This window comes from Dermacentor silvarum, chromosome 4, assembly GCF_013339745.2.
Source record: "Dermacentor silvarum isolate Dsil-2018 chromosome 4, BIME_Dsil_1.4, whole genome shotgun sequence".
NCBI classification, from domain to species: domain Eukaryota; kingdom Metazoa; phylum Arthropoda; class Arachnida; order Ixodida; family Ixodidae; genus Dermacentor; species Dermacentor silvarum.
This window is the reverse complement of record NC_051157.2, coordinates 110,349,316-110,375,440: the sequence shown is the minus strand read 5'-3', so window position 1 is coordinate 110,375,440 and position 26,125 is coordinate 110,349,316. Positions and strand designations below refer to the sequence as shown.

The 26,125-nt window shown below is 44.6% G+C and overlaps 2 protein-coding genes across 4 annotated transcripts in view; one reads left to right on the top strand and one right to left on the bottom strand.

Annotated features, from left to right (window-relative positions):
- LOC119448241 (uncharacterized) overlaps positions 1-10,783 on the top strand; it is a 38,322-nt gene extending 27,539 nt beyond the window's left edge. For all 3 annotated transcript variants that reach the window (XR_007466453.1, XR_007466452.1, XR_007466451.1), the window contains 2 exons: positions 6,088-6,211; positions 10,677-10,783. The gene's annotated coding sequence lies outside the window, so the exon portion shown is untranslated. The remainder of the gene's footprint in view (positions 1-6,087; positions 6,212-10,676) is intronic.
- A 5,038-nt stretch (positions 10,784-15,821) lies between these two features.
- LOC119450492 (glycerol-3-phosphate dehydrogenase, mitochondrial) lies at positions 15,822-20,279 on the bottom strand. The gene has a single exon (XM_037713968.2). It carries the CDS (start codon positions 20,168-20,170, stop codon positions 17,999-18,001), a length of 2,172 nt encoding a protein of 723 aa, XP_037569896.1. The 5' UTR covers positions 20,171-20,279; the 3' UTR covers positions 15,822-17,998.
- Positions 20,280-26,125: the final 5,846 nt, after the last annotated feature.

Below are 26,125 nucleotides of genomic sequence, written 5' to 3'. Positions count from 1 at the left end.
ATCAGTTTCCACACAATACTCGTCCACCCGTCTCACGTGAAAACGCCGGCGTGCACTCAGTTTCTTATTTCGGTACCATCAAATCTCTTTCTCGGTCTTTGCACGCCGCATTTACAACTATTGCCACCAAACCTATTCCGATAAGCATCTTCAGCTACCGTATTTACACGATTGTAAGTCGACTCGAATGTAGGTCGACCCCCCCCCCTCCAAAGTTGCATGTCTCAAAAAAAAAAATTGGGGGAGGGGGGGGGAGAAAAACCACGCGAGTGCATTTCACACAAGGGAAATTTATTGATGGGGTTGCTAAGACTACTCATCGTCACTAGAGTTGACCTCACTGGTACTGCTGCCGTCATAGCTGCTGCGGTCCCACAGCACGTCGTCATCAAGTGTGAGTCCACACTTCGCGAACGACCGCACCACGACATCGCGTGGTACAGCCCCCCACGCAGAGAGGACCCACCCGCACACAGTAGCCAGAGAGGCCAAATTTTCTCGCGCTGAAGCCGCCACTGCCGCACCACACGTTCACTGACTCCAGACTTGCGTCCCGCTGCGCAGTAGTTAGTTTCCTCAACATGGAGGATATCAGCCCGTTTGAACACTGCTGAGAACGAGCGCCGAAAGTTCTTGGCACTCATGACAGGCGCGATGATTCAGCACAGCAGCAGAAATGACAGATGCGCACGGCCATCGAAAACAATCGTATCTCAAAGAAAAGCTCTTCCGCCAACTACTAATACCCCTCAAACGACGGCTCTTCCACCAACTACCAATACCCCCTAACGGCGGCTCTTCCGCCAGCTACCAATGCCCCCCAAACGGTGGCTCTTCCGCCATCCACCAATACCCCCTAAACGGCGGCTCTTCCATGATCGATGCTCCCACAAGAGCCGTGCGCTCCTGGTGCGCGCAATCAAAATGTATGCAATATAGTAAATTATTACGCTACGCTTCTACCGTAATCATAAAAACCTAGGTGCAAATTTGTAACCACGCCGTAGCGCCCCTGATTTCTCGTTTCTCTTGCCGTTACTAGCGGTACACGGTTCGGTTTCGATTCTAAGTCGACCTCCCAACATTGGATTGCCAAATTTGAAAAAATGGGTCGACCTACAATCCTGTAAATATGGTATCTGTTTTACAGTGCATGGAATGTAGTGTCGTTGGCAGCGTAGTGCATGCTTTAGTAGGCGATAATCCAAACACGCCGCTGTTCCCTGCTGCAAGCAGCATGATGTGAATGTTATGTTTCGCTTCCGTGACATCCAGCATCGCCCACAGTTCGATTTCATTTCGGTTTCCCATTGCCATCTTAAAACACTACGCAATAGGAAAACAACAAAACGTGCCTCGGGCCACCGATGCCTCACCAGCTCGATGCGCGTCTCGTGCCTTGTGCGATATTGCAGAGTGTCAAAGGCTGGATAGTGGCACAGAATGTGCTCCATTGTGTACAACAAATCCGCGTTAGTGGTATCTGGTGCTGTTTGCCAGCAGCAAATTGTTTTTCCTCCACTTTCATTTCTCTTTACCTTATCACTTCTAGATTTCAGGTAAAACAACAAATAAATTTATTTTGTTTTACTTGGCTTCATATGATTGCGATTAACAATAATTGGGCCCCTTGACACCCCCCTCTTCTCGTTCAATGTGGTGCTGTTGGCCATATTCTGATGAATGAATAAGCATTCGTGTATTCGAAACCAAACCACGTGTGGCACACTAATGTTGTTTCACTACAGAAGAGTTTGTGGGTGGCCGGCGAAGTCAGAAATTAGGATTCAGTGAATACAATTGCGAAATGGTGAAATAGAGCGAATTTCAGTGTCAAACGAGCAGGGAAGGAAGTTTCCACGCTGCATCGGTTCTCGATAGTGATATTGGCACGCAGTGGACTTACTGGTAAGCTGGCTGCTGGTGCCTGCCAGAAGCTGCCATTAGGGACAACTGTCTGCTGTTTGTGTCAGTTCATCTCTCTACATTCCTTACCTTGAATGGCATACGCCATCTTACTTCTGTGCCTTATTATCTGGCTTCTAACAGAGCGGCAGAACAGCTTATGCAGATCATCAAGAAAAGCTTGTTGAAGTAACTCGGAGACCATGGAAAATGTTACATGTCAATGCAGTACTCCATTAATCAGTTTTTTGCTGAAGCACACCTTCTGTATTGACAGGGGTCACGCCAGCCTAAATGTCTCAGACATGAGCCCAAAAACACAGCTAAGCCTACTTCACGTAGAACTAAGTAGGCGGTTATACTGAGATTCAAGGCAGCATGCTTTTGCCACTGCTAGTTCAGTGTTTTTCACAATAGGTGTTAATGTGTGGATGGACAAGACTTATTTGGGCGACCCTCTTTGGCTAGCAGGCGTTGTCAAGTGCCACATTAGTGCCTTCATGCATATATAGTGCGATTGAATGATGAAACATGCTTTGTACATGCCGATCAATCCTCTCGTTTCAGTACAGAGCCCAGATTTCTAGTTAGCCAGGTCCACACATCCAGTTATACATACAATTTTCAGGATGGCTCGATTAGCTCAAATGCACGGCAGATACACTACCGACTTTTGATGCTTCCCAGGCAACCCAAGAAATGGCAGCGGTTCCCGACAGTCCGATAGCTTAATAATAGGTCGATAATGAAACCCTGGCAGACCGATCTTTGCAAAAGCTGTTTGCATTGGGTAGCCTCAAAGGTGATGAAAGTATAACGTCTCTGAATAACTCTGAGCAAGAAACGAAACAGTCTGCTCCAGAACCTTTCAAAGGCACAATAAAAAAATTTCGCGAGCAGCCAGACAGGTGGTGTACGCCTAAAACAATCAAATTGCGGAAAGTGTGACTTTGTAACATGAGTGCCCCACTTCCAGTTAATCCCTAGATCAGGGGCTCTCAAGTACGTTCATCCCAGGGAACCCTGCTAAGCTCCATAATATGCCAAGGAACCCCCCCCCCCCCCCCCCCGATTTAACCGAATCGAGGGTATCAAGAAAACAAACAAATGCTGCACTATGTCAACACGCTTTTATTTACTCAATGAATCGTCAAATCTTGTTTCTATTTAGCACAAGACCAGTGCGGAAGCTGAAATTCTCTTCATCTCATGACTGATTGGCGCTAGCAGCGGCGAAGGCCTCGCGACATCCTTCGCGGCGCGCGTTTTCATCCGAGACGCGCTTTGCACCAACGGGCGCACATCCCGATTATTTTTTCGCCACTCAGCTGCTCGCCAACAAATTGTCCGTCCATCGCGATGTAGCCGGTGCTTTTTATCTTCGACAGATTTGCACTGAGTAAAAGCGAAACTACTGCTTGCCGCAACCGCTGTCGACGAAACCGCGGCCGCTATCGACGCGATCATGGACGGTTCAGAAGGCAGGCGGCTGACACACGCACCAAGTCAAAACGAAACTACCTTTCACTGCAAGAAGTGCGGACGAAACTGCGGTCGCTATCGACGCTGCCATGGGAGGCCACTACGCAGTTGTGAAGGCACGCAGCCGACGCGCGCATCGAGTGAAAACGAAACTACTATTTGCCGCAACCGCTGCGGACGAAACTGCGGTGGTTAACGACGCGATCAGAGATAGCGACTACGCACTTACGGAGGCACGCGGCTAGCCGCCAACGCGGTGTTACGCGCGGCGATAAACGCAAGAATAAGGGCTTTAAAGGCACAATTAGGCACGAAGCGCTTCGGCGTTGCTGTAGTCACGTGCCGCATACGATTGCCGCTGAGGACCACGGCGATGCGGACTGCGCCGCTTCGTTTCGGTTGGACGCTACGCCGTTCTTGCTCTTCTGCGGCGTGCATTTGCGGTGCTCCGCGTTTTTTTAATTTAATTTTTCCTCCAACGTATAGGCCAGTGCGCACGCTATCGGCACCTACCCTATCTACAAATAGGATAAAGGCGCATGGTGGTAAGTTACGGCCTCCGAGATTCAAGTGTGAAAGCTTAGGCTCGCTGCCCGTTCTGAGAGGTTGGGTGGCTACAAGCGGCTTGCGTATTTATTGCGCAGTTCGCGCGTTGCTGTTACGCACTGTGATGTGCTTTTTGACACTCGGGCATGGGTAATGGTGGTCCTTTGGATCAAGTGCACCTCGTGTTCGCCGTTTTAGACACTTGTCGAGAGCGGGACCAGGGAAAATTTATCAGTGGCTCGCGGAACCCCGAGCAGGGGCCTGCGGACCCCGTAGGTTCCGCGGAACTCACTTTGAGAACCCATGCCCTAGATAAACATCGCACGTTTGGGAATACAGCCAGTCTTGTTCCTGCTGTTAGGGTAGTGTCTGAATGCATGCTACAATAGCTCCTTATCTTTCAATTTTATGTCATTTTGTGGAGAAAAGTTGGTCCTTGCTCGGGGTAAAAGTCTCTTGTTTGGCATTGCAGATATGTAATAGGTAAGTTTTGTGTAGTCGTGCTGGTTAGCAGGGCAATGTCAGCATTGCTCCGCCGATGAGCCTGTCTCGCATAATGCTTGCTTGACAGGCCATGAATTTACAGTGACAGCAGATTCTACAACCTCGGTTAATTTTAATTTTTGCCTAAATTGAACACACTGGAAAGTCTTGGCGAGAAACCATACATTGGGCTATGGAAGAAGAAGTTGTTTAGTTCGAACATGAAAGCATGCCAGTTCGATTAATTCCAAATCGCTGGCACCCCTCATGTGTACAGCGGCTACTAAGTCCTGAAGAACAGGAAATTCGGCTGACGGCGCCACTGCTTCCCTAGGCCTGAAGCTGTTTTACTTTACTTTTATTCTTAGAACTTTACTTTTCCTTTCGGTACAAAGCTCAGGCAGGGTTTAAACATGTCAGGGGCTCGTGGCCGCACGCTGGTTGAGTCGTCGACAAGAGAAATATCTGAATTCGTTCATTTTGCAGCTGGTAATTCAACCATTTGGATAATTTAACCATATCTTCGAGTCCTGCAAGGGTTCTGTTAATGGGAGTCGGCGCTGTATGCCTCGATCCATGCAGGAAAATGAGTTTCGGAAGGGTTGTGAGAGAATGTCCTTACTGAAACAAGGTGTAAACTTGAGTGAATATGTAGATGTTCAGTGTAGCAGCACCTGGAATGATATAATCACAACCTGTCAATCATTGGAATGGTTTTTCTCCCTGTGTTTGGGAAGTAGTGCATGACGTTCCACTGTCCTACGGAATAATATGCAGTGGGCATTGTGTTAGGAGGTTAAGCCAGAACAACATACAGGCCATGCCTTAAACATAAAGGACATTGCAGGGAATTTAGCTACCGACCATTCTTACAAAGGACAAAAATTCATAACAAGGCACTGGGACAAAAAAGCGGGCCAATGGATACGAGCTCTTCAATACAAAGAAAAAGCCACGATTGTGCATATCGCTTCCATCTATCACCTTGTTTGAATGAAATAAACCTGCTCAATAAATGTGATCCGCACATGTAATCAGGCAGTGCATGCAAGATTGGATAGTTGTATTTATTCATTGCTTCTGTTCAATGCCCTTCACTTGCCACTTAACAGACTGTTCAGACTTAACAGGTTGTTCGCATTTGTCTCTCTTGGTAGTGTTGCCTCCTTTGCACTGCTATCACGATGAACCTCCATTAGTGCATGTTATGCTTGAGCACACCCAATGCAGACGCATCCTTTTGACACATCCACATTAACCCTGTAATGCTCAACGTATCATATATAACCCTGTGATGCCCAATTCATGCCTTCTTCTTTGAGGCATGAAAGGCAATGGGAAAAGAGAGATCAGGCAGTCCTATGGAGGTACTAGTGTCACTGCGAGTAATTGGTACGTGTATAGGAAAGCGGCATAGCCTTGGCACACCAAGAACTTCTTAAGATACGTGCCTCGTACTGATTATAGAGAGCAGTTTTTCAACTTAGATGAAATCTTAGATTAACCGCAGGATAGGACCAGATACTATCCAGCTTAAAAATGGCAACCATTGGAGTGCTTCCAAACATATAAAATATCTGGCACGAGAAGATTCTCTTGAAAACTTGAATGAAGGGAGTCATTCCAGTGACTACCCATCCCTTGATGATAGTGTTCCACCTTTTCTTCCAGTTCCTACTGGTACAGGCTGCACACACTCCATTTCAACCTCCCATTTCAAGTCAACGATGATCAAAGGATTGTCACTCTCGGCCTAAGCTCGGAGCGAATGAGCCGCACATTCTTGTTATCCAAGGTGGGTACATGGATGTTCGCATGTTTTTTTTTTTTTAACACGAAAGTGTTTTATGCCGGGGTCCACCAAGACTTCACTGACGTATTTCCGTCACGGAAATACGTCACACGAACATACACGAACATAATACAAAGAAAGAAACCAGAAGAAAAAGTTCCACAAACATGCAAAATTTGGAAATCGAACCCACGACCTCTCGGTCCGCGACGATAGATCGCCGAGCGTTTAACCCATTGCGCCACAAACGCATTTGCAGAGAGCTACACAGACGCGCCTTATATATCTAACACTCCTCCGTGTACCCGCGCTCTTGCTCGGGGCGGTGCCGCCGCCTACGAGCAGAAAAGAGAAGTACTGCATTATGACACTAACGCGCACCGACAGTGAACGCTTCGGTGGTCTCAGCACTACGACGCCTCGATGCCAGCATTCAAAGGGACGCTGGCATCAAGAAGCACTACCAACGCGTTCTCGCAGAAGCACTACTAGGTGGCGTTCACCGTACTCAGCACAGCGGAGCGTGGCCTCCGCAATTAGCTCTGAAAATGTTTCTGAAGTTGATCGCGGAGGCTGCAATTACGACGCGCTGTACGCGCTGATTTGACTCGGTGACGATTCAGTTACGTGCTTTGTCTTGCGCGTTGTATTAGTGTGTCAGTTACGTGCTTCGTCTTTCGCGTTGTGCTAGCGTGTGCAGCGTAGTGCAGCTTTCATATGCACGACGGTTGCTCATGGTCATCGACGTTGGTAGTCGTGATGGAGGAGACGTGCCACCAGGCGTCAGCGTGGGTGCATCAACGCCTAAGGGTGCTTTAGCCACAAAACACCAATAGACATTATATATCAATGTGCAATAAACATTACACTACTTCTGTGAAGACACGTTTCACTTTCGTGTTCTATACCGATTCCTATATAAGAGGGATCAACCACATTTTTTTTAAGTTCAGTCATATTCGACATATTTGTGTGAACTTGTATGCAACGTTGTTCTTTCGACCAAGCAAGTGAGCCTTGCTTCTTCATTACCCCAAGACGGGCACATGCATGTTTTATATAAGTTCTCACTCCTTATATTACGTGAACTTGTGTGCAGTTTTGTGTGCAGTATACTTCATAAGTGTTCATTTTCTGTGCAGTTGCATTTCATGCTTTTAAAGATATCTCATGTTTCAAAACCTTTGCCTTGAACATGTCTGTGATAATGTCGACGTACCGGTGCTTTAAAAATATGCTAATGATGCTCTCAGTGTGCAACTCCCTCTGGGAGATGTGATATTTCCATTCTGAATTTTCTACTGTATAAGGATGCATTCAGTCCACCAATCACATTGAGTGTTATGGTGTTTAACGTGATGTATAGTCACAAGATCTCTTCAGGTAAAACAACAGACTGCATGTAGAGTGCGGCATTTCCACTGTATTTATTTAACACTGTCCATGAGATATTTCAGCTCTCAAACGTTATTTATTGTACAACTGTGTACATTTCTGCATTATTTTGTATGAGACATTTGTGTGTCTTTAAGTACTCTGGCTTTTCCAAGCGAGGTGAGATAGCTCACTTTCTTTTAAGGGAGAGATGATGTTGTATCTGGGTTTCAGTTTCAACGTGTTTCACCCCGCGTTAAACGTTGTATGTCATTCTGGTCACGCCTGTTGGGACAGTATACCGCGCTGTGTTCCCCTCCTCTCTGGTTGGATTAGGAGAGTCGTCGTTTGGTCCCCGTACAAAGAAGTCGTCTTTTTTTCTGCGGCGCTCCACGCCATGGCCGTTAGACCTTACTCCATAGGCTCCGCATTCCGGCCGCCCTGTCCAGGCAACATTACAATGCCTCGTATTGATTAGAGAGCAGTCTTTCAAATTAGATGAAGTCTTTGTCATTGCTGCCTTTGAGTCCATCCAAGCCTTTATCAAGGTATTTGCCAAATCAGTTTCCTCATTGGCACAAACGGAGCATATATAGGAAGCTATGCACTGAAATGTTAGAGCAGCTTTCTTCTGTAATTACGTTGTTTGGTTCCAAGGGGTTCCGAGAATCATGGTTGAGTATCAAGCCTGTTAGAAGCTGCTGCACTTGTAATGTTAATTGTAATTTTATATGACAACCACTTTTTAGATTTTAAAATTTAGTGTAATGATTGGAAAAGTGGACACAAGAGAAAAAAAAAGGACAACCAACCACTGACTATCAACTGAGAGCTTGAATCATGGTGGAAAAGGAAGAGGACAAAAATTATCTGTGTCTGCTGTGGGGAACATAGCCATGTTCGTAAATCATGGACATGGAACTCATGACAGATATCAGTTCAGGCGTGACAATCCTGTAATATAAAGAATTATCAAAGACTAGCTTACATGTGCTACTGCAGTTATTGATATGGCACGCCTCCAGCATAAGACGCATTTAAAATATTTATTGATTTTTCGTACACACGTGAGAAGATGTAGGGACTAAAGGCACATATCCTGATAGAGGACCGTGCCCCCTAAACAGTTTGGCATAGGTACAGTTAAACCTCGATATAACGAACCTCGATTTAACGAAATTCGCAATGTAATGAATTATTTTTATTTCCTGATTTTAGTTTCATTGAATTAACAAAACCTAGAATTAATGAAATTTGCAATTAATGAATGTTTTTGCTGCAAGTACAAGTTCGTTATATCAAGGTTTGACTTTATAGATGAGTCATCACGCATATTTAAATTGGTATACTGCATTAGGTAGCAGCACTTTCAGATGTAAAAAAGTATATTACGAACATTTTACATTATTGCACGTTTCAATAATAGTTTTCATTTGCATAAACAAAATACAGAGAAGAAAAAATATCATTTACATGCTCTCATGTATAACAAGACATTAAATAAAATGCGACGAATGAACACTTGTCGTCTATTAAGACAAAGAACACAACGTAAATATCACTTTCATCACTAAAAACTGATTCCTTCATTCGTGTCTGAATAGAAAGTCATAATTGTCAAAATTGTAAGTACATTTACATTCGCGATACTGCAATGAATAGGTAGACAGCATATTCCACCAATCTAGGACCATTTGTGCTCTTTTACTCATAAGGCAACGACGCCCTGCACAACCACCATAGATAAAAGGCACTTTAAAAGCTTCATTAAGATGTGGATTTTGGCGAGTTGGCCATTATTGTGACGAGCGCATAATGAGAGGCTACACAAAACAAGGAAGACGAAGACATGCACTGACAGCTTTTGTTCATAATGAAACTAATGTTTATATCAAATAGTAATACTATAAATATTGGTAGTTTACATATGATGCCATTTATTGCTGTCACTGACATGGTCAACGATGTTGTATTAACTTGTGGGAATGCTCAGTGTTAAAAATGTATAAGGCAGGGTAACTTCATGTGTCTTGTGTATGTCTTGTAAACCTAGTCAGTGTATTGGCTTTCTGTGCTGGGTGTGATAGTGCTACCTGTTAAGCAAAAAACAATAATTCATTTTGTTCATTAGACACTGTCATGCATGTACTGAATTCTAGCTCATTGTTTCAAGTGCCCTGTGCACCTTTCAATTAGACAGATGGGCTGCTGGAAGATAGTGGGTGAACAACGGGAGCATAAGCCTGTCAATGAGGGATTTACAAGGCAATGAAGACAAGATCCACGTGATGAAAGAGTGGCTCCAAGTGGCAGCTAGCTTCCCTGTTTAACACTGTCAATCACTTGTGCACCTTTCATTAAACATACAATCATGGATAAATGAAACAAAGTCTGGGGCTTTGCGGAATGCTTTATTCATTTCCACTTCATGCGATGTTGGCATGATATGAGATTCGAAGCTTAGTTTGGGGCTTGCACCTTCTCTGGCAGCCAGATTGGTGCAAAATCACACTCTCAACTCGCCACTTTTAAGAGCTGTCCTAGTTACTTCATGTAGTGCGTAGTGTGGATAACCGGTGAACCATTAGAGTTACAGAATGTGTGCCAAGAGAAGGGAAGCGTAGTCGAGGACGGCAGGAAATTATAGGTGGCGGGATGAAATTGGTAAATTTGCAGGTGTAAATTGGAATCAGCTAGCGCAAGACAGGAGTAATTGGAGATCGCAGGGAGAGGCCTTCATTCTGCAATGGACATAAAAGTAAAAAGTAGTCTGATGATGATGATGTCCTTAATAGTGCATAATGTTGTATAAGTGGTGCCCAAATTCATGCCGCAGTGACGGCTTTCTTTTGGATAACAAACCAGATCTCGACAGCAATACCTTTCAAAGCGTGGCTGCAAACACTGGAAGCAAATCGCAAGCCGGAAACACATCACATATGCCATGTTTTTTAAACATCACCTATTACCACTCATCTTCTCTAAAGTGGAGATCAGGGGATGTGTTCAGAAAAATAAGTTTGTGGACTCTCATCAGCACACTCATTTAGTGCATATTCATATGCCATTAATTAAAGTGACTTTTTTATTACAGGAAGGTATGGAAACAGCCCGATACAGTTGTCATAACTGACACGACACTCTGCAACACAAGCAAGCCTGTAGAAATTGGTACGCTACAATAAAGTGTGACTCTTGCCTCATTTGACGCTTGTCTGTTTGTCTCTTCTCTATGTCGCTCATTGATTGGTCTGGTCCGCGGTCTTCTTTGTGTTCGTCTTTCACCTTCAGCAGCTTTGTTATAGTATTTGGGAAACAGCAACATTAACCTATTTGTGATGATTGCTGCGATGTAACAACTTGTATGGTGGGCAAGTTTCGATAAAGCAAGATGACTCTTGCTCAAGTCGACTTATTGAAAGAAAGCAAATATATTGCTCCTTTGTGTTTGTGTAGTTTTAAGTTTTCAGCAAATGCTTCAAGGCACTTAGCAACACTTGGCCCACAAAATTAGCTCGGCAATACGTAAAGGGCAGCAGAATTACATTCTCTCTGTCAAAATAATGCATGATTGAACATCTTACAGTGATACCAGTGCTTGAGGTATGCATAGTTGCCTCCAAATAACCGCAGTACCTCTAAGGCTAAGCACCAGCCTTTGATGGGGCTGGTATATTTTTGTGTGAGAAAGGTCATGACAGCTGAAGTCCACTTGTGCAACCGTGTTTGTATTTTCTGTTCTAGTTGAAAATGGTGATTGAATTGGATGATATCGAGGGGCTTTGTCTTCTTCCACAAGTGATTAAAGTGGTGTTCCTTTTGTTGACTTGTTACAACATTATTACTTCAACCAGGCAAGGAAAGACAGCTCATTCTCAACAAAATAATGTTTTGTAGCGAGAGCTACACTGGCCGCATTCTTGCCGTTTCGTGGTGGCCGCACCGCGAGCTGAGCCGTTGCCTAGCAACCGCCGCAGCGCCGCTCGCCGCGCCATCTGGGGTCATCTGCTCCAGTTACCACGGCGTGGCGCCGCACCGCCGCAGTTGTGTTGCAAGCGTTCGCCACTTGCATCTGGCATGACGTCGGAGGAGGAGCCGGTGAAACCTCGCTGCAAAAGAGCAGGATCCGGCGTTGCATTGTATATATAGAAGGGGCAACTCGGTGGCATTCTACGGCAGATATGGAAAGTGAGTCGGAGAGACTGAAAGAAGCCAGGCTTTATCGTCGGAACGAAACCAAGAGGAGGCAGCGAGCCGAGGAGATGGAGGAAGAACGAGCCGCACGCCTCAAGAAGCATCGTAAGTACGAAGCGGCCATACAAGTGGATTTAGATGAGGAAAGCACCTGAAACGTGTTCAAGTCACTGGACGACAACCCCTTATCCTCCCGCCTCACCGACCATCGGGCCTCTTTGTGGCAATTGAGAAACAACAAGATGAAGACTTTCAAAATAAGTGCATTACACTTAAAAAATGTCTACTCTTTAATGTAACCATAACTTAACGAGAGGTAACAACCAAACTTAAGCACTCAGACGTACAAAGCTAAATGATAAATATGTAACCGTAGAGAGAACCAAGCTTAACAATAACATTAACCGTACCTCTCGCTATGCACACCCAGGCATAACTGAGTTAGGCCACAGCCAATTTTTTTGTGCTCTACGAGAGAGGTAAAACAATTTCGTTCAAAGTTCAAACAAGCTTGTCACACAGTTAAGTTAGCTTGACATTAGCCCATATTTAAATATTGCCGCGCAATCATAAGCAGTTCTGCACAATGTTTGCTTTTGAGGCTACTGCTCAAGCAGGCAACTCGTGCATTTTGGGCATGTGGAGAGCCTTTAGATATAACTTATGTAGATTGCTTCAGGTACTACATTATGCAATGGGGCAATGGTAGATGTGAGACACTTCCATCAACAGCTGTATGTTGTGTTGCATTGCCCCATCATTTGACTTGGTGCTTTCTATGTAGAGACAACCCACTTGGATTTGTGAAGTTCACAATAGATTTGCAGAGGTGATTAAGAGTTAATTGCACTGCAAATTTGTTTGAGCCAAATTTGAGATGAGACAGACACAACTTTTTCAACATTAGCATTCTGTATTTCAATACCCTTTGCCACAAGTAGGATAAAACAGAAACAGGTGACATGCATGCTCAACATTGTCATCTGTCAACAATGTTTGTCCAGCTCCTTCTGGTGTGATAGTCTAGCATCATTTTTTGAAGTTCTACGTAATGACTTTGTTCATGGCAAAACACTTCCTATGCACTGTGCATCAACTATTCAATAAACACTGCACCAGGGATGCTTGTCAGACCAAAAGAATGAATTGCTGCATATTGATATAAAGTATGACATTGCGCTGGGTGGTGCATAACTGTTAGTGCATGTGGTGGAAAAGGTAAGATGGGAAGAAAAAATGAATAATCAGAAAGACCACCAAAAATCACTTTCTGTCTGTTTGAATCACTTTTTATCTGTTTGTTTTTTCTTCCACTTGCACCATAAACATTGACTGCTGTGACGGTATAACGTAAAACTATTCGAATCTGTTTTTATTGCAAATCGACCATTAGCCTTTCGCGATAGGTCAAAGTGGCTTGGGCTCTGCCCATTTAGGCATGGCGCCTGCCCCTGTGGGCTGGACCCGAACCATTCTCACCTATCATGGAGGGTTAATGGTGGATTTGGAATAAAAACAGATTCGAATAGTTTTACGTTATACCGGCTCTGATCTTTCACATAGGTCACAAGTGAGGCAGCGATTATTTTTCTGATTGATAGTTGCAGATGTGGCATGTTCAGATCTGCAGAGCCATGACTGGAGGCAGTGACCTTGTGCTAAAATACTCGGAAAACGGTGTGGCCAGCAGAAGTTCCAACTTTTAGGACAACCAGAGTCGATATAGGTAACTTTTTATTCACCCTAGCAGCACTGGGTTAAGGGTCCACAGCCCCCGAACCCTAAGATTTGGGTAATGTGGGCCCCATTTACAGAGACAGCAGGGGTTTGTAGGCCTCCCGATTTCTTAACCCAGCCATACATCCTTGTATTTAGCACACAGTCCAAAAAAAAAGAAAAACGGAGGCGGTTTCAATCTGGCATCACATCCAGTATATGCAGCATGCTCTCTACACTGAAATGTGCTCGAATTGAAATGCGTTCGTTGAAAAAGAAAGGAAGGATGACGGCAAGCAGCGGGAGACATTGTTTATAATTCCACCATGTCGACATGGTCCCTGCATGATGGTAATTTTTATGCGATTAGCATTCTTTGGGATCTTAACCTTGGTGCACTTGATTAAAGGGACCCAAAAGAGGAAGATAACCTGAGCTGTACGAGTAAATCACCCTTCTAGAATAACATAAACATTGTGCAGAAACCATCGATGATGATTGTCAGTGTAAGTGAATAGCCTGAACAAATGCGCGATAGAGCATGTGAGAGAGCAAAAGAGTGAATGAAAAAACGTTTTCATCTCCAAGTCGGACCTACCACCAACCACGAAAAAACCAAAGAAATCTATTCGCTTTCTTTTTTTTAAAAAGAAGCACTTGCTGCTAGAGGAAGCTTGGTAAGCCAGAAAAGACACAAGAACGAGACTGTTGGCGACACTGCTTCGAGGTTCCTACACCTTTCGCCATAACACCAAGAATTTTAACAGCCTCTGCTCAGGTCTTTTGTTTCATCTGTAAAGATGGACTACATCGTATTCTAGAAGAGACAGACTGACCTTGGCAAGTTTTGACCTTTACTAAGCTATAATGCTATAAATACAAATCTTTGTCGTTACACTGGCACAGGGGTTATGGTGCAAAATTTAGGAAATGGAACTTGGACCTTCATTCTCTTCTAATAACCAACCTATTACTGCAAAATTAAAAAAAATCTAATTTTTAAGGAATACTTTATCAGTATACATTTACTTAGTGTTCCTCTTCAGGTTCATTTAATGTCATGGTGATGCATATGTTTTTCAGCTTCTTGACTGAATGCAAAGATAATAATGAGCAGCATATAGCCCATGATACGGTAAGTCGTAAACCAGTGGCAGGCTGAAAGAAGTTCAGAGATGCTGGCAGCTGCTGGTTATCTTTGATGTGTAGCTGCTTAAACTTGGGGCAAATCCCCCCCCCCCCCCATTACTACTAGTAGTAGTACGCAACGTCATTTCGGAAAAGCGTTGGTTTCCTACGAAGGAGATAGCTGTCAGACTGTGCCTGGTCGCCACCTCCTCAGCGCGTTTGATGGCCTGTAGCTGCGCGTCCAGGCTTGTAGTTGTTAGGGTTCTGTCCCAGACTTCACATGACGATCACTGTCCTAGGAGGTCTGCTGGGGGAGGGTCTTCGCTGCATCCCCAGATGTGGTCCAGGGTGGCGGTTACTACTAGAGCTGCTTAAGAGATCAAAACAGGGTTTGCCGTGTCCGTGCGTCCTTTATGTCATGCCAATGACCACAGCTGCTGTCATTTTGTCAGGCCACCTTCTCATCCTCGCGCTCATCATAGGTTGAAGAAAAATAACACTTTGCTGCCCAACACTGAGATTTGATCTCATGCCCTCGTGGCAATCGGCAATCTGTAGCTGGATGTGCTAACCACTAGCCAGAAATCCCACAAAATGCGCAAAAGTGCCGTGCGGCTATTCACAGGGCACTTTTCTCATTGACACTGTTCCTCTGAATACAGTATTTGAGCAGTTGATTAATTAATAATAACTAATTATGTTATTAGGCGAAATACAAAAAATAGTCTGACTTGCTCCAAGCGACGGCAAACAACATTACATTGTTTTTGTCAAAGTACGTGGCACTTGCATATTTTAAAATCTTGGCACAAGAGGGACACATGGTGAATAACGCTGGTGTCGTCGCTTCCTCGGTCTCCATTTTTTTCATGCGTGCTGATTTTTTTTCCTTCCTCAAACATGCACCAACAACCACAAGTCTCCACTTTGCCGAGATTTGTGGCACCTCTGGATATTTCGTAGGCCACAAGAAACAATACCGTAATGGACGGGATGACACTGTGTGCATTTCACAGAAGTTGTTCTTGAAAACATGGTCATGTGTGCTGTCATAGTAAAGGAGTTCAGAGCCAGAGAAGCCAACTGTTTTTTTTTTTTGTTTTTTTTTACATACTAACCTGAATATGTCTCACCGAGGCTTTGCTTCATATGGGTGTGTCCTGTTCTTCCAATGAACTTCAGTGCAGATATCAGCAAGCTCAGCTTATAATAAAATTTATTGAACAGCCTACTGTTTGTGCACTACAGCAAAAGCATCACTGTGGGAAAGGAACAACATGAATGAGTGAAAAGAAAAATTTCGATTCCACAAGAGTGTGCACTAATCACAGACAGTCATGCCTGATGCAACCACAACAAAGCATGAACACTAATAAATAATAAATTGTCACAAATGGCATTCATCATCACGAACAATAGCATGGCCAGTGGGTTTGAACTGAAGTGAACCATTATACAGTGCCAGCAGAATCTCCGAAACATTCTTTTCCATACTCTGCCATGCAACGTAATGACGACTTCGTAACTTTATTATTTAATTTGCAAACTAATTCAATCAGTTTAGTTACTAAACGAGTAACTGGGTGCCAGCAGATGGCTTGTGGAAATGGCAGGCTGCATGTGTGAACAGCCGCGGCAGGAAGAAAGAGGGCAAATGCCATCAGTGAACTTGATTCCATAAAGTCCGTTTTCACTCTGCAGCAATGCCCAAGCATGCAATTTGAAAAGGATACAATACATGGCGCATGACAATAGCGCACAGAGATTCCCATATTAGAACAGAGCATCTCTTGGAAGCAAAAGTCCAGCGGCAGTGCAGCAGGCCAACCAGTCCGTGCTCCAGCAAATGTAGAAGACAGATGCACACTTGTTATTGCATGTGGCAAACAGGTCTCGCATTGAGTGCTTGCAATTCCATGTAAAACGTCGAGATCCTCCATTGGCCGACACATACTTCAGTGCCAAAAACTGCATATCACGTGTCTGATAAGCAATGCAATACAGTGGGAAGAGAGAGGGTATTGTAGCCATTTATGCAGTTTATAGAAGAAATGAGCAATTGGCATGCTGGCTGCAAGTTTCAACCCGAGTGGCACATACCTATCTGACAAACATCTTCACAGTGTGAGAGGATTGCAATTATGGTTTGTAAATACAGTTTGTAAAGCAAAATGATGTTCTGTAAAACAACTCATCAACTATAAGCAATAACAAAGGTTATAGGAATAGGGCAATGCAGATCTAGCAAATGCTCCCCATTACGCATTCAACAAGCAAAAATCACATTCTGTGACTAGTGACTATCACGATGGCATTACGCTCAGCACCTGAAACAAAAGATGCCATCTAGATGAATTTATTCTTGACGTATACAAAGAACAATGTTTCGTACTAAAAACAGACAAATCCACAAATGCTGCCAGAAATTAGTGATGCAGCTGAAGCTACCGCGATTGGAAGCGTATTTCTTTATCACAGTGGGTAGAAAGAATCATGCAAAGCAACAAGGGCTATCTATCATTGACAAAAGTGTAGGTATAGCCTGAATTTTGAAACTTCCCAAGCCACTTTGCGCACCACTGGACCTGTCAATGGCGATGTACTGAGGCTGTTATATAACTTCTGTTGCTTCAAACTTCTCAACATTTAGAAAGATGGTGAGTCCAAGCTTCAGAGCAAGAGCTGTGCTACAGGAACTCTGCAGCAAAGCCAAACGAGATCTTGTCACTTGCAAAGCGGCTTTGAAAGTTTTAAAGACACCACATTGTAAAACGCCTAAACAAACACACACACAACACATTGTAGGAGAATGTGTCAACATGTTCACATTTCAGTAAGAGCTAGGTAAATAATATGTGCAGTACGAATAAAAAAAAAAAGGATGTGGTTTACCAAAGTACTCAAAAATGCACGAAACAGGACGAAAATGGCGCTTCGTATCACTCGGGTGTGGCAATTTGCCTCCTTGTTTATAGACGTACACAGCTCATGGCCATTCCATAGCACAATCAAACGTGAATAATGGTGCTCGAAAAACCACTTATCGCATAGTTAATGAACACAGCACGGGAGAGGAAATGCAGCACATCTACAAGGACCAGAAATCTCTATTCAATAGAAATTGTTTTAGCAAAAGAAAAACAAAATGCTGTCAATATGACCTTTGGCAGGCTGTTCTTGTTCTCATCTAGGAGAACGGGGCAAGTAAAAAGATGGCAAAAGCTGCCTCTACCAACGTTGGCAAACACTGCACTTTTCATGAGTGTACGTAACAGCAACATAGCTCATGCTGAGATAAAGGGAAGTGATGGGGATCATTTTTCTGCACGATGTTCCGGATAATAAAGGAAAAACAAAACTACAAGTGACAGCACCTCCTTAGAGACCACCCCCGCTTCTATCAACAGTCAGTGTCCTTGAATACTCTACATCAACAACCTGGGCAAGCCGGCTTCCTGCGATAGAGCCCGTCTTGATAGAATTCATCAACTCCAAGTACTCGCTAAGCTCAATCTGTCCATTCTTGTTCAGGTCCACCTCGTTCAGCATTTCTCGCAACTGTGACTCTGATACAGCCTCTCCTGCAGCCTTGAGGCTTCTACGCAGATCAACCACACTGATGTAGCCTTTGCGGTCTTTGTCGATGGCCTGGAATTTCTGAATGTACTGGTCCATTTCAGATGCTGTGAAAGTCATGGGGAGTTTCTTCTGGGACTCCTTGTTGACATCACCGCCCATCTCAATGTCAAGGAACTCTTTGGCCTTGGCCAGTTCCCGCTCCTTCCTCTCTTTGGTCCACTTCAGCTCTTCGGCCATGATGTCAACGACCCTTGGAAGGCACTCGTGCGCTGCTTGGACATTGAGGAACGAAAGCCGCATGCGGCGACCAATCACATCGACAGCAGTGCAAGCGTACTCTCGCACTGCATAGCGCACCTCTGCCTCGATGTATGGAAACTCCTCATGTAGTCTCCGTCCCAGGACTGGCCAGCGCTTCCCAGTGAGCGCAGCTAGCTTTGCGACAGAAACTGCACGATCACCGTAGCTCCTTGACAGGTGTTTCGCAACCGCTGGTTCCAGCCCAAAGTCCTGTACGAGGCGGATGTACGTTGTTGGTGTCCACGTGTGGCCACCCTCGAGGATGAAGCCCAGGGTCTGAGATTTCTGCTGTGGCTGGAGGCCACAGGCTTTGATGGCCGCATCCATAGTGTGCTCAGCCATGACACGATATGTGGTCCATTTGCCTCCTGCAATAGTAACAAGGTTCGAATCACTAATGTAGATTATGTGATTTCGTGCAATAGCCTCCGTCTTTCCAGGCACACTCTTGTTCAGGTCGACGACCAGTGGCCTGATGCCTGCCCACGCTGACAGGACGTCACCCCGGCGCACAACCACATCTTGGTTCAAGTAGTGACGAACTTCGTTTAGGATGAACATGATGTCATCTTCAGTAGGAGCCGGGTTGTGGGTGACTGGACAAGGTCTGTCTGTTGTCCCAGCGATTGTCGCGTTTTCCCACGGAAGGAAAAAGATGACACGCCCGTCACTCGTGTCAGGATCTAAAAGGCCCATATTGTCGGGACTGTAGTAGTCGGGCAAGATGATGTGAACACCAGAGCTCGGCATGCAAATGGCTTTGCAGTTGGGGTCGTCCATACGGCGTATGGTGTCGGTGAAAGGTCCCGTTGCGTTCACGACGCATTTAGCCCGCACGTCGAACTCATCGCCCGTCAACATGTCCTTCATCCTCGCCCCGCACACGACCTGCTTCCCGTTCTCATCAGTTTTTTTCAGCAGCGCGATGGCGCTGGTGTGGTTGGCGATGCTGGCCCCGTTGCGCGCCGCCGTTAGTGCGATGCTCACGTTCATCCGTGCGTCGTTGTGCTGACCGTCATAGTAGACGAGGCCGCCGCAAAGGTGCTCCTTCTTCAGCATGGGAAACAGTTCAAGACACCGCTTGGCCGAGAGGAAGTAGCTCTTCTTCAGGCACTGTTTTCCCGCGACCACGTCGTACATCTTTATGCCGACCCAGTAGTAGGGGACCTGCCACCAGCGGTAGATAGGCAGCATGATGGGCAGCGGACTCGACAGGTGAGGCGCGATGGCGAGCAGGTTCGCACGCTCTTGCAGAGCTTCGCGCACCATCCGGTACTGTTCGACGTCTAGGTTCATGATGGCCTTCTGGAGGTAGCGCACACCGCCGTGGATCAGCTTGGTGCTCCGACTGCTCGTGCCGGCGGAGAAATCGTACGTCTCCACCAGAGCGGTCTTGAGGCCCCGCGTTACAGAGTCCAGCGCGACTCCGGCACCAGTCGCTCCGCCGCCGATGACGAGCACATCGAATTCGGGCGTCTCGCGCAGGTTCTTGAGCTGCGTAGCGCGGGGCGGCAAAGGGAGGTGTGGCCGAGTCGGCATGTCCTTCGGATCCGCGGCTTCGACGACGACGGCGGGTGCTCGCCTGTGCTCGTTGAGGTAAGTAAAGCCATAGGCAGCGACGATCGAGCCTCCACCGATCCAGGCTACCGTTCGTAGACGCCTTGCTGCCATGGTTCCTAAGTGCGGCGAGCAACCGCGGCCGCAAGCAAGTACGCGCCCTGAAGCTCCGCGCGAACCGAGAGGCGCAAAAAAAAAGGTCACCCTTTTAAAAATGGCGTCCTTTGCGCGACCCTGTAAAAAAAGCGAGAATTTCCCCATTTTGCGCTCAGTATCCACTCTTTAATGATGATTTGTGATTATAAAAAACATGGAATTACTACTCAGTTATTCCTGTGCAAAACGGGAAAAAAATTTACTCCACTTATGCAATCTGCAAGCGACGCGACGGTCGTGGTTTTTTCAGCCGCCATGTTTTTAAAGACCATAGAAAGAGAGGTGTGAGCGCCAGCTGATTTCTCCGCCCTGCTGAACTTCTGCTATCGGGCAAGCATCCCAATTCTAAAGAGATGCATGCTCGGGAAACGTGAAATACGCGGTTAATGCACGCGAAAGAAGAAACTAATCGCGGCGAAAATACGAGTGATTAAATTTGCGCGAGTTGAAAAATTAATTCAAGCTGGAGCCCTTTTCTCGAAGGAATGAGAGTTTCTTTGAAAGACTAGTAATGCTATTTAGTACTCATCCTAGCTCTGGCTATCCCTGGCAAACTGAGGTGGTAATGGCAGTTGGACTGTGGAGAGGAGGAGGATGGTGGTGAGGGGGGAAAGGGTGGTCCGAGATGAAAAGGAAGGAGGAGAGGTAAACAGCGCACGCTATGATGTATGCGATTAACGTAATAATTTATAGTAAGAATAAGAAAAATTTTAATATTTCAGGTAATACTTCAGTTATAATTATAATTTCTGTGATGCTTAAATAAATAATTAAGTTGTGATTTTACTTTCTTTGGGACACGCGACCTAATTTCATTTCTGTATGATATACTAATTAATGCATGTTGTGGAAATTGAAATACATGGAAAGACTTCAGTACTCTCAGGCGCTCCATGTAGAAGTTTACCAGATTTATTTAATGCAAATGCATATCTTTATGGGACTTATGGAACCTTATGTTCGATTCTGATTGGCCTAAGGCTTATGCTGTAATTTGTTCGATGGGGTATGACATTTTGTCAAGTGAAAATATTTGATTCAGATAATCTTTGCGCACTGTGTTCATTTTGTTCATTTTTCGGGATATCAAGGTGAATTTGCTTTGTGGTCAGTATAATAAGCTTCGAGAAGTTGTGTAGAACAGTCATATTTTCAGTCTCCATCATTCTGTATAAGACAACGTCCAAGCACTTTCTTTCCAACGTGTCGGGAGCGTAGAACTTGAAATGACCTTAAAGTTTCGTTACGCCATTTATGAAATTCATGTTTGTGGAAATAAATGTTTAAGCCCCGGTTGATGACGCAGATGCCCTGTTGCAGGCTTCTTGCTTTTCAGGCTCGATGAGTCGTTTTGAAGGTCTCGGCTGGGGATTATTCTACTCTGATGCCAACTCTGATGCCAAAGCTACAATGACGTCATGACGGAACTGACGCAGTGCCACCTACGCCCTACGAGATTTAAGCGAATTATTTTTTTCCCTCTACGTTGCATTGCTTTTATATCAAGCACTTGACAACTGGGAATCCCATGAGCCATAAGTAAAAAAAAAATTTAAAAAAATAAGAAAAAGTAGCTTTGTCGTTGCGATGTCGTTGTTGGCATAGACGCCGTCGATGCTTTCGACGTTGTTTTACATAAACTGTCTGATTCTTGGCCCACCCTGTATTGAGAGTATGTGCCATATGTTTGAGGCTGATTATCATCATTGTCAAGTTTGTGCCTCTTTTCTTTCTTCTTTCCATCTTGTTTTCACTGATACTGAAATGCCCACAGGGAATTCTAGCAGGGTGGAAGAACAGATAATTCCTTCCCACATAGAAAAGGGAGAAAACGAACAAATTGCAGGGAGAGAAAGATATACTAAACACAATAAATAACGTGATATGATATAACATCACCTCAACATCACAAATGGGTCAAAAATGATCTATACTGGTGGATTTTAAGACCTGACTGTTAATGCAATCCAGTGGTTGATAGTTAGTTGGAGAATATTTGAAACAGTTTGCTGCACGAAGAGTTTATTGCGAGGTCGTATCTTTGTTTCGCGGCGTAACCGGATTGAAATGTAATTATTTTTGTCATGTAAATTGATAGACATTTTTTAATTTGTAAATTGAAATAGAAATTTGCGAAATAAATCTGAAAATAAAATAAATAGAAATAAAATCTAGGATACGTTCTAAACGACATCAGACCGACTTCTTTAACACCAAATCTAGTTGAAACAATTATTTCCGACCGTCTATGAAAATGTATGTTGCATACAATATTCCCAGTTCGAAGGAGATTGATTTCCGACAGGCATGCTCGATTTGGTCTGCCCACGTGTACTTGGAAAACAGCATTAAACTAGTTAGTCAATCTGGGGAAATATCAGCCTCAGTAACCTTTGATATTGCAAAAGCAAATGATAGTGTCGATCATACATAACAAGCTTTCTAGGATGAGGAATGGCTATGTTCCTGAATATCTTGATATGTGCGTGCGTGCGTGCGTGCGTGTGTGTGTGTGTGTGTGTGTGTGTGTGTGTGTGTGTGTGTGTGTGTGTGTGTGTGTGTGTGTGTGTGTGTGTGTGTGTGTGTGTGTGTGTGTGTGTGTGTGTGTGTGTGTGTGTGTGTGTGTGTGTGTGTGTGTGTGTGTGTGTGTGTGTGTGTGTGTGTGTGTTGCCACGGCGGTGTCTCTTCTGGCAGATAAAATACAGACCACAGCAGCACACATTGGCAGATTAGGATGGCTGGCAGATTAGGATGCGCTACGAGCTGCTATAGCTGGTAAATATCTGCTACTAGCTGGTAAATATCTTGCTGCCTTCGGGCCCTATCCGCAATGACTCTACGGTAAATGTGTACGCTGATGATAGAGCTTTCTTTTTTCGCGTCAGCTATTCTACAAACATTTAGTGCTCTACAATGTTACAATGATTTGAAGCCGGGTAGAATACCCGGCTTCAAATCTGAAGGTCGTAAGTTCGAATCCTACTCCAGTCCACCACATTTTCAGGCATGGAGTGGTGCCTGACACCGTAAAGAAAAAAACATATATCGCCGAGAGCTACTGGGGCTATACTAGTTCAGGTGCAACCAAACTAGGAAGGCCCACTAAGCTTCATCAAAGTCACTCCCTCACCAGAACAGGAATTGGCCTCCCTGGTGCAGTATTCGGCCACTACCTCCCTCATGACTCCGACAATTAACCCATGGCCCTCAGTTCCCAGTGGCTGCGAAGCACCTGACCAAGGCGGCGGTCAGATCTTCTACGCGGCAGAGGGTGCTAAGAATCTCTGGGTCAAGACAGGCCGCCAATGGAAACTGAACCTGGCAACGTTCAACACGCGCTCCCTCTCGAGTGAGGCTAGCTTAGCAGGACTATTTGAAGAATTATCAGGCATTTCCTGGGATATTATTGGCCTTAGTGAGGTTAGAAGAACGGGTGAGGCTTACACAGTGCTGACTAACGGCCACGTCCTCTGCTACAGAGGTCTTCCAGATAATAAAGAATCCGGGGTAGGATTTCTAGTGCATAACAACATAGCGGGCAACATTGATGAATTCTACAGCATTAATGAGAGTGTAGCAGTCGTCGTAATAAAGCTGAATAGGAGGTACAAAATGAAGGTAGTACAAGCCTATGCCCCAACCTGTAGTCACGATGATGAAGAAATAGAACAGTTTTATGAAGATGTTGAACTCGCAATGAGAAAGGGGCAAACTCGGTATACTGTAGTCATGGGCGACTTCAATGCAAAAGTGGGGAAAAAGCAGGTTGGTGAGCAAGCAACTGGCAACTACGGCATCGATTCTAGCAATGCAAGAGGAGAGATGTTAGTAGAGTTCGCGGAAAGGAATAGGCTCCGAATAATGAATACCTTCTTCAGGAAGCGCAGCAACAGGAAGTGGACCTGGAAAAGCCCTAATGGAGAAACAAGGAATGAAATAGATTTCATACTCTCTGCCGATCCAAGCATAGTGCAGAATGTAGAAGTGTTAGGTAAAGTAAAGTGCAGTGACCATAGGTTAGTGAGGTCTAGGATTTCTCTCAATTTGAAGAGAGAGAGAGAGTGAAATTAGTCAAGAGGAAACAGGCCAACCTAGAGGCAGTAAGGGTAAATGCAGACCAATTCAGGCTGGTGCTTGCAAACAAATATGCAGCTTTAGAAAAGGAAGATAAAGACAACATAGAGGTAATGAATGAAACCGTAACTAGGTTGATCTCAGAAGCAGCAATTGAAGTGGGAGGTAGGGCACCAAGGCAACCAGTAGGTAAGCTCTCCCAAGAAACAAAGGACCTAATAAAGAAACGACAGAACATGAAAATGTCCAACTCAAGAGATCAGATAGAATTCGCTGAACTGTCAAGACTAATCAACAAGAAAAAAGTAAGGGATATTCGAAATTATAACGTGGGAAAGATTGAGGAAGCCGTAAAATATGGACGCAGCAGTAAATCAGTAAGAAAAAAGCTTGGCATAGGACAAGGCAAGATGTATGCACTGAAAGATAAGCATGGTAATATCATCAGCAATTTCGATGACATAGTAAAAGCAGTGGAAGAATTCTATACTGACCTGTACAGTGCCCAAAACAGCCAAGCTACTTTCATTCAAAATAGTGATGAAGCGGATACAGATGCTCCTTCTATAACTAGCGCTGAAGTTAGAAGGGCCTTGAAAGACATGACCAGGGGAAAAGCTGCTGGAGAAGATGGAATAACAGTAGATTTAATCAGAGATGGAGGAGATATCATGCTTGAAAAGCTTGCGGTCCTTTATACGCAATGCCTCACAACTTCATGTGTACCAGAGAGCTGGAAGAACGCCAACATTATACTAATCCATAAGAAAGGAGGCGTTAAAGAACTGAAGAATTATAGACCCATTAGCTTGCTATCAGTATTGTATAAAATATTCACCAAGATAATTTCCAATAGAATCAGGGCAACACTTGACTTCAGCCAACCAAGAGAACAGGCTGGCTTCAGGAAGGGATATTCTACGATGGTTCATATCCATGTCATAAATCAGATGATCGAGAAATCTGCGGAGTACAATCAACCTCTCTACATGGCTTTCATAGATTATGAAAAGGCATTTGATTCAGTAGAGATACCAGCACTCATAGAGGCATTGCGTAATCAAGGAGTACAGGAGGCATACGTGAATATCTTAGCAAACATCTACAAGGATTCCACAGCTACCTTCGTTCTCCACAACAAAAGTAGAAAGTTGCCTATCAAGAAAGGGGTCAGGCAAGGAGACACAATCTCTCCAATGCTATTCACTGCATGCTTAGAAGAAGTATTCAAGCTCTTAGACTGGGAAGGCTTAGGAGTGAGGATCAACGGCGAATATCTCAGCAACCTTCGGTTTGCAGATGACATTGTCCTATTCAGCAACAATGAAGACGAATTACAGCAAATGATTGAGGACCTAAATCGAGAAAGTGTATGAATTGGGTTGAAGATAAATATGCAGAAGACAAAGATAATGTTCAATAGCCTGGCAAGGGAACAAGAATTAAGGATCGCCATTCAGCCTCTGGAGTCTCTAAAGGAGTACGTTAATCTAGGTCAATTACTCACAGGGGACCCTGATCACGAGAAAGAAATTTGCAGAAGAATAAAATTGGGTTAGAGTGCATGCATACGGCAGGCATTACCAAATCCTGACTGGGAGCTTACCACTGTCGTTGAAAAGAAAAGTGTACAATCATTGCATTCTACCGGTGCTAACATATGGGGCAGAAACTTGGAGGTTAACAAAGAAGTTCGAGAACAAGTTAAGGACCGCACAAAGAGCGATGGAACGACAAATCTTAGGACTAACGTTAAGAGACAGGAAGAGAGCGGTGTGGATCAGAGAACAAACGGGGATAGCCTATATTCTAGTTGATATTAAGCGGAAGAAATGGAGC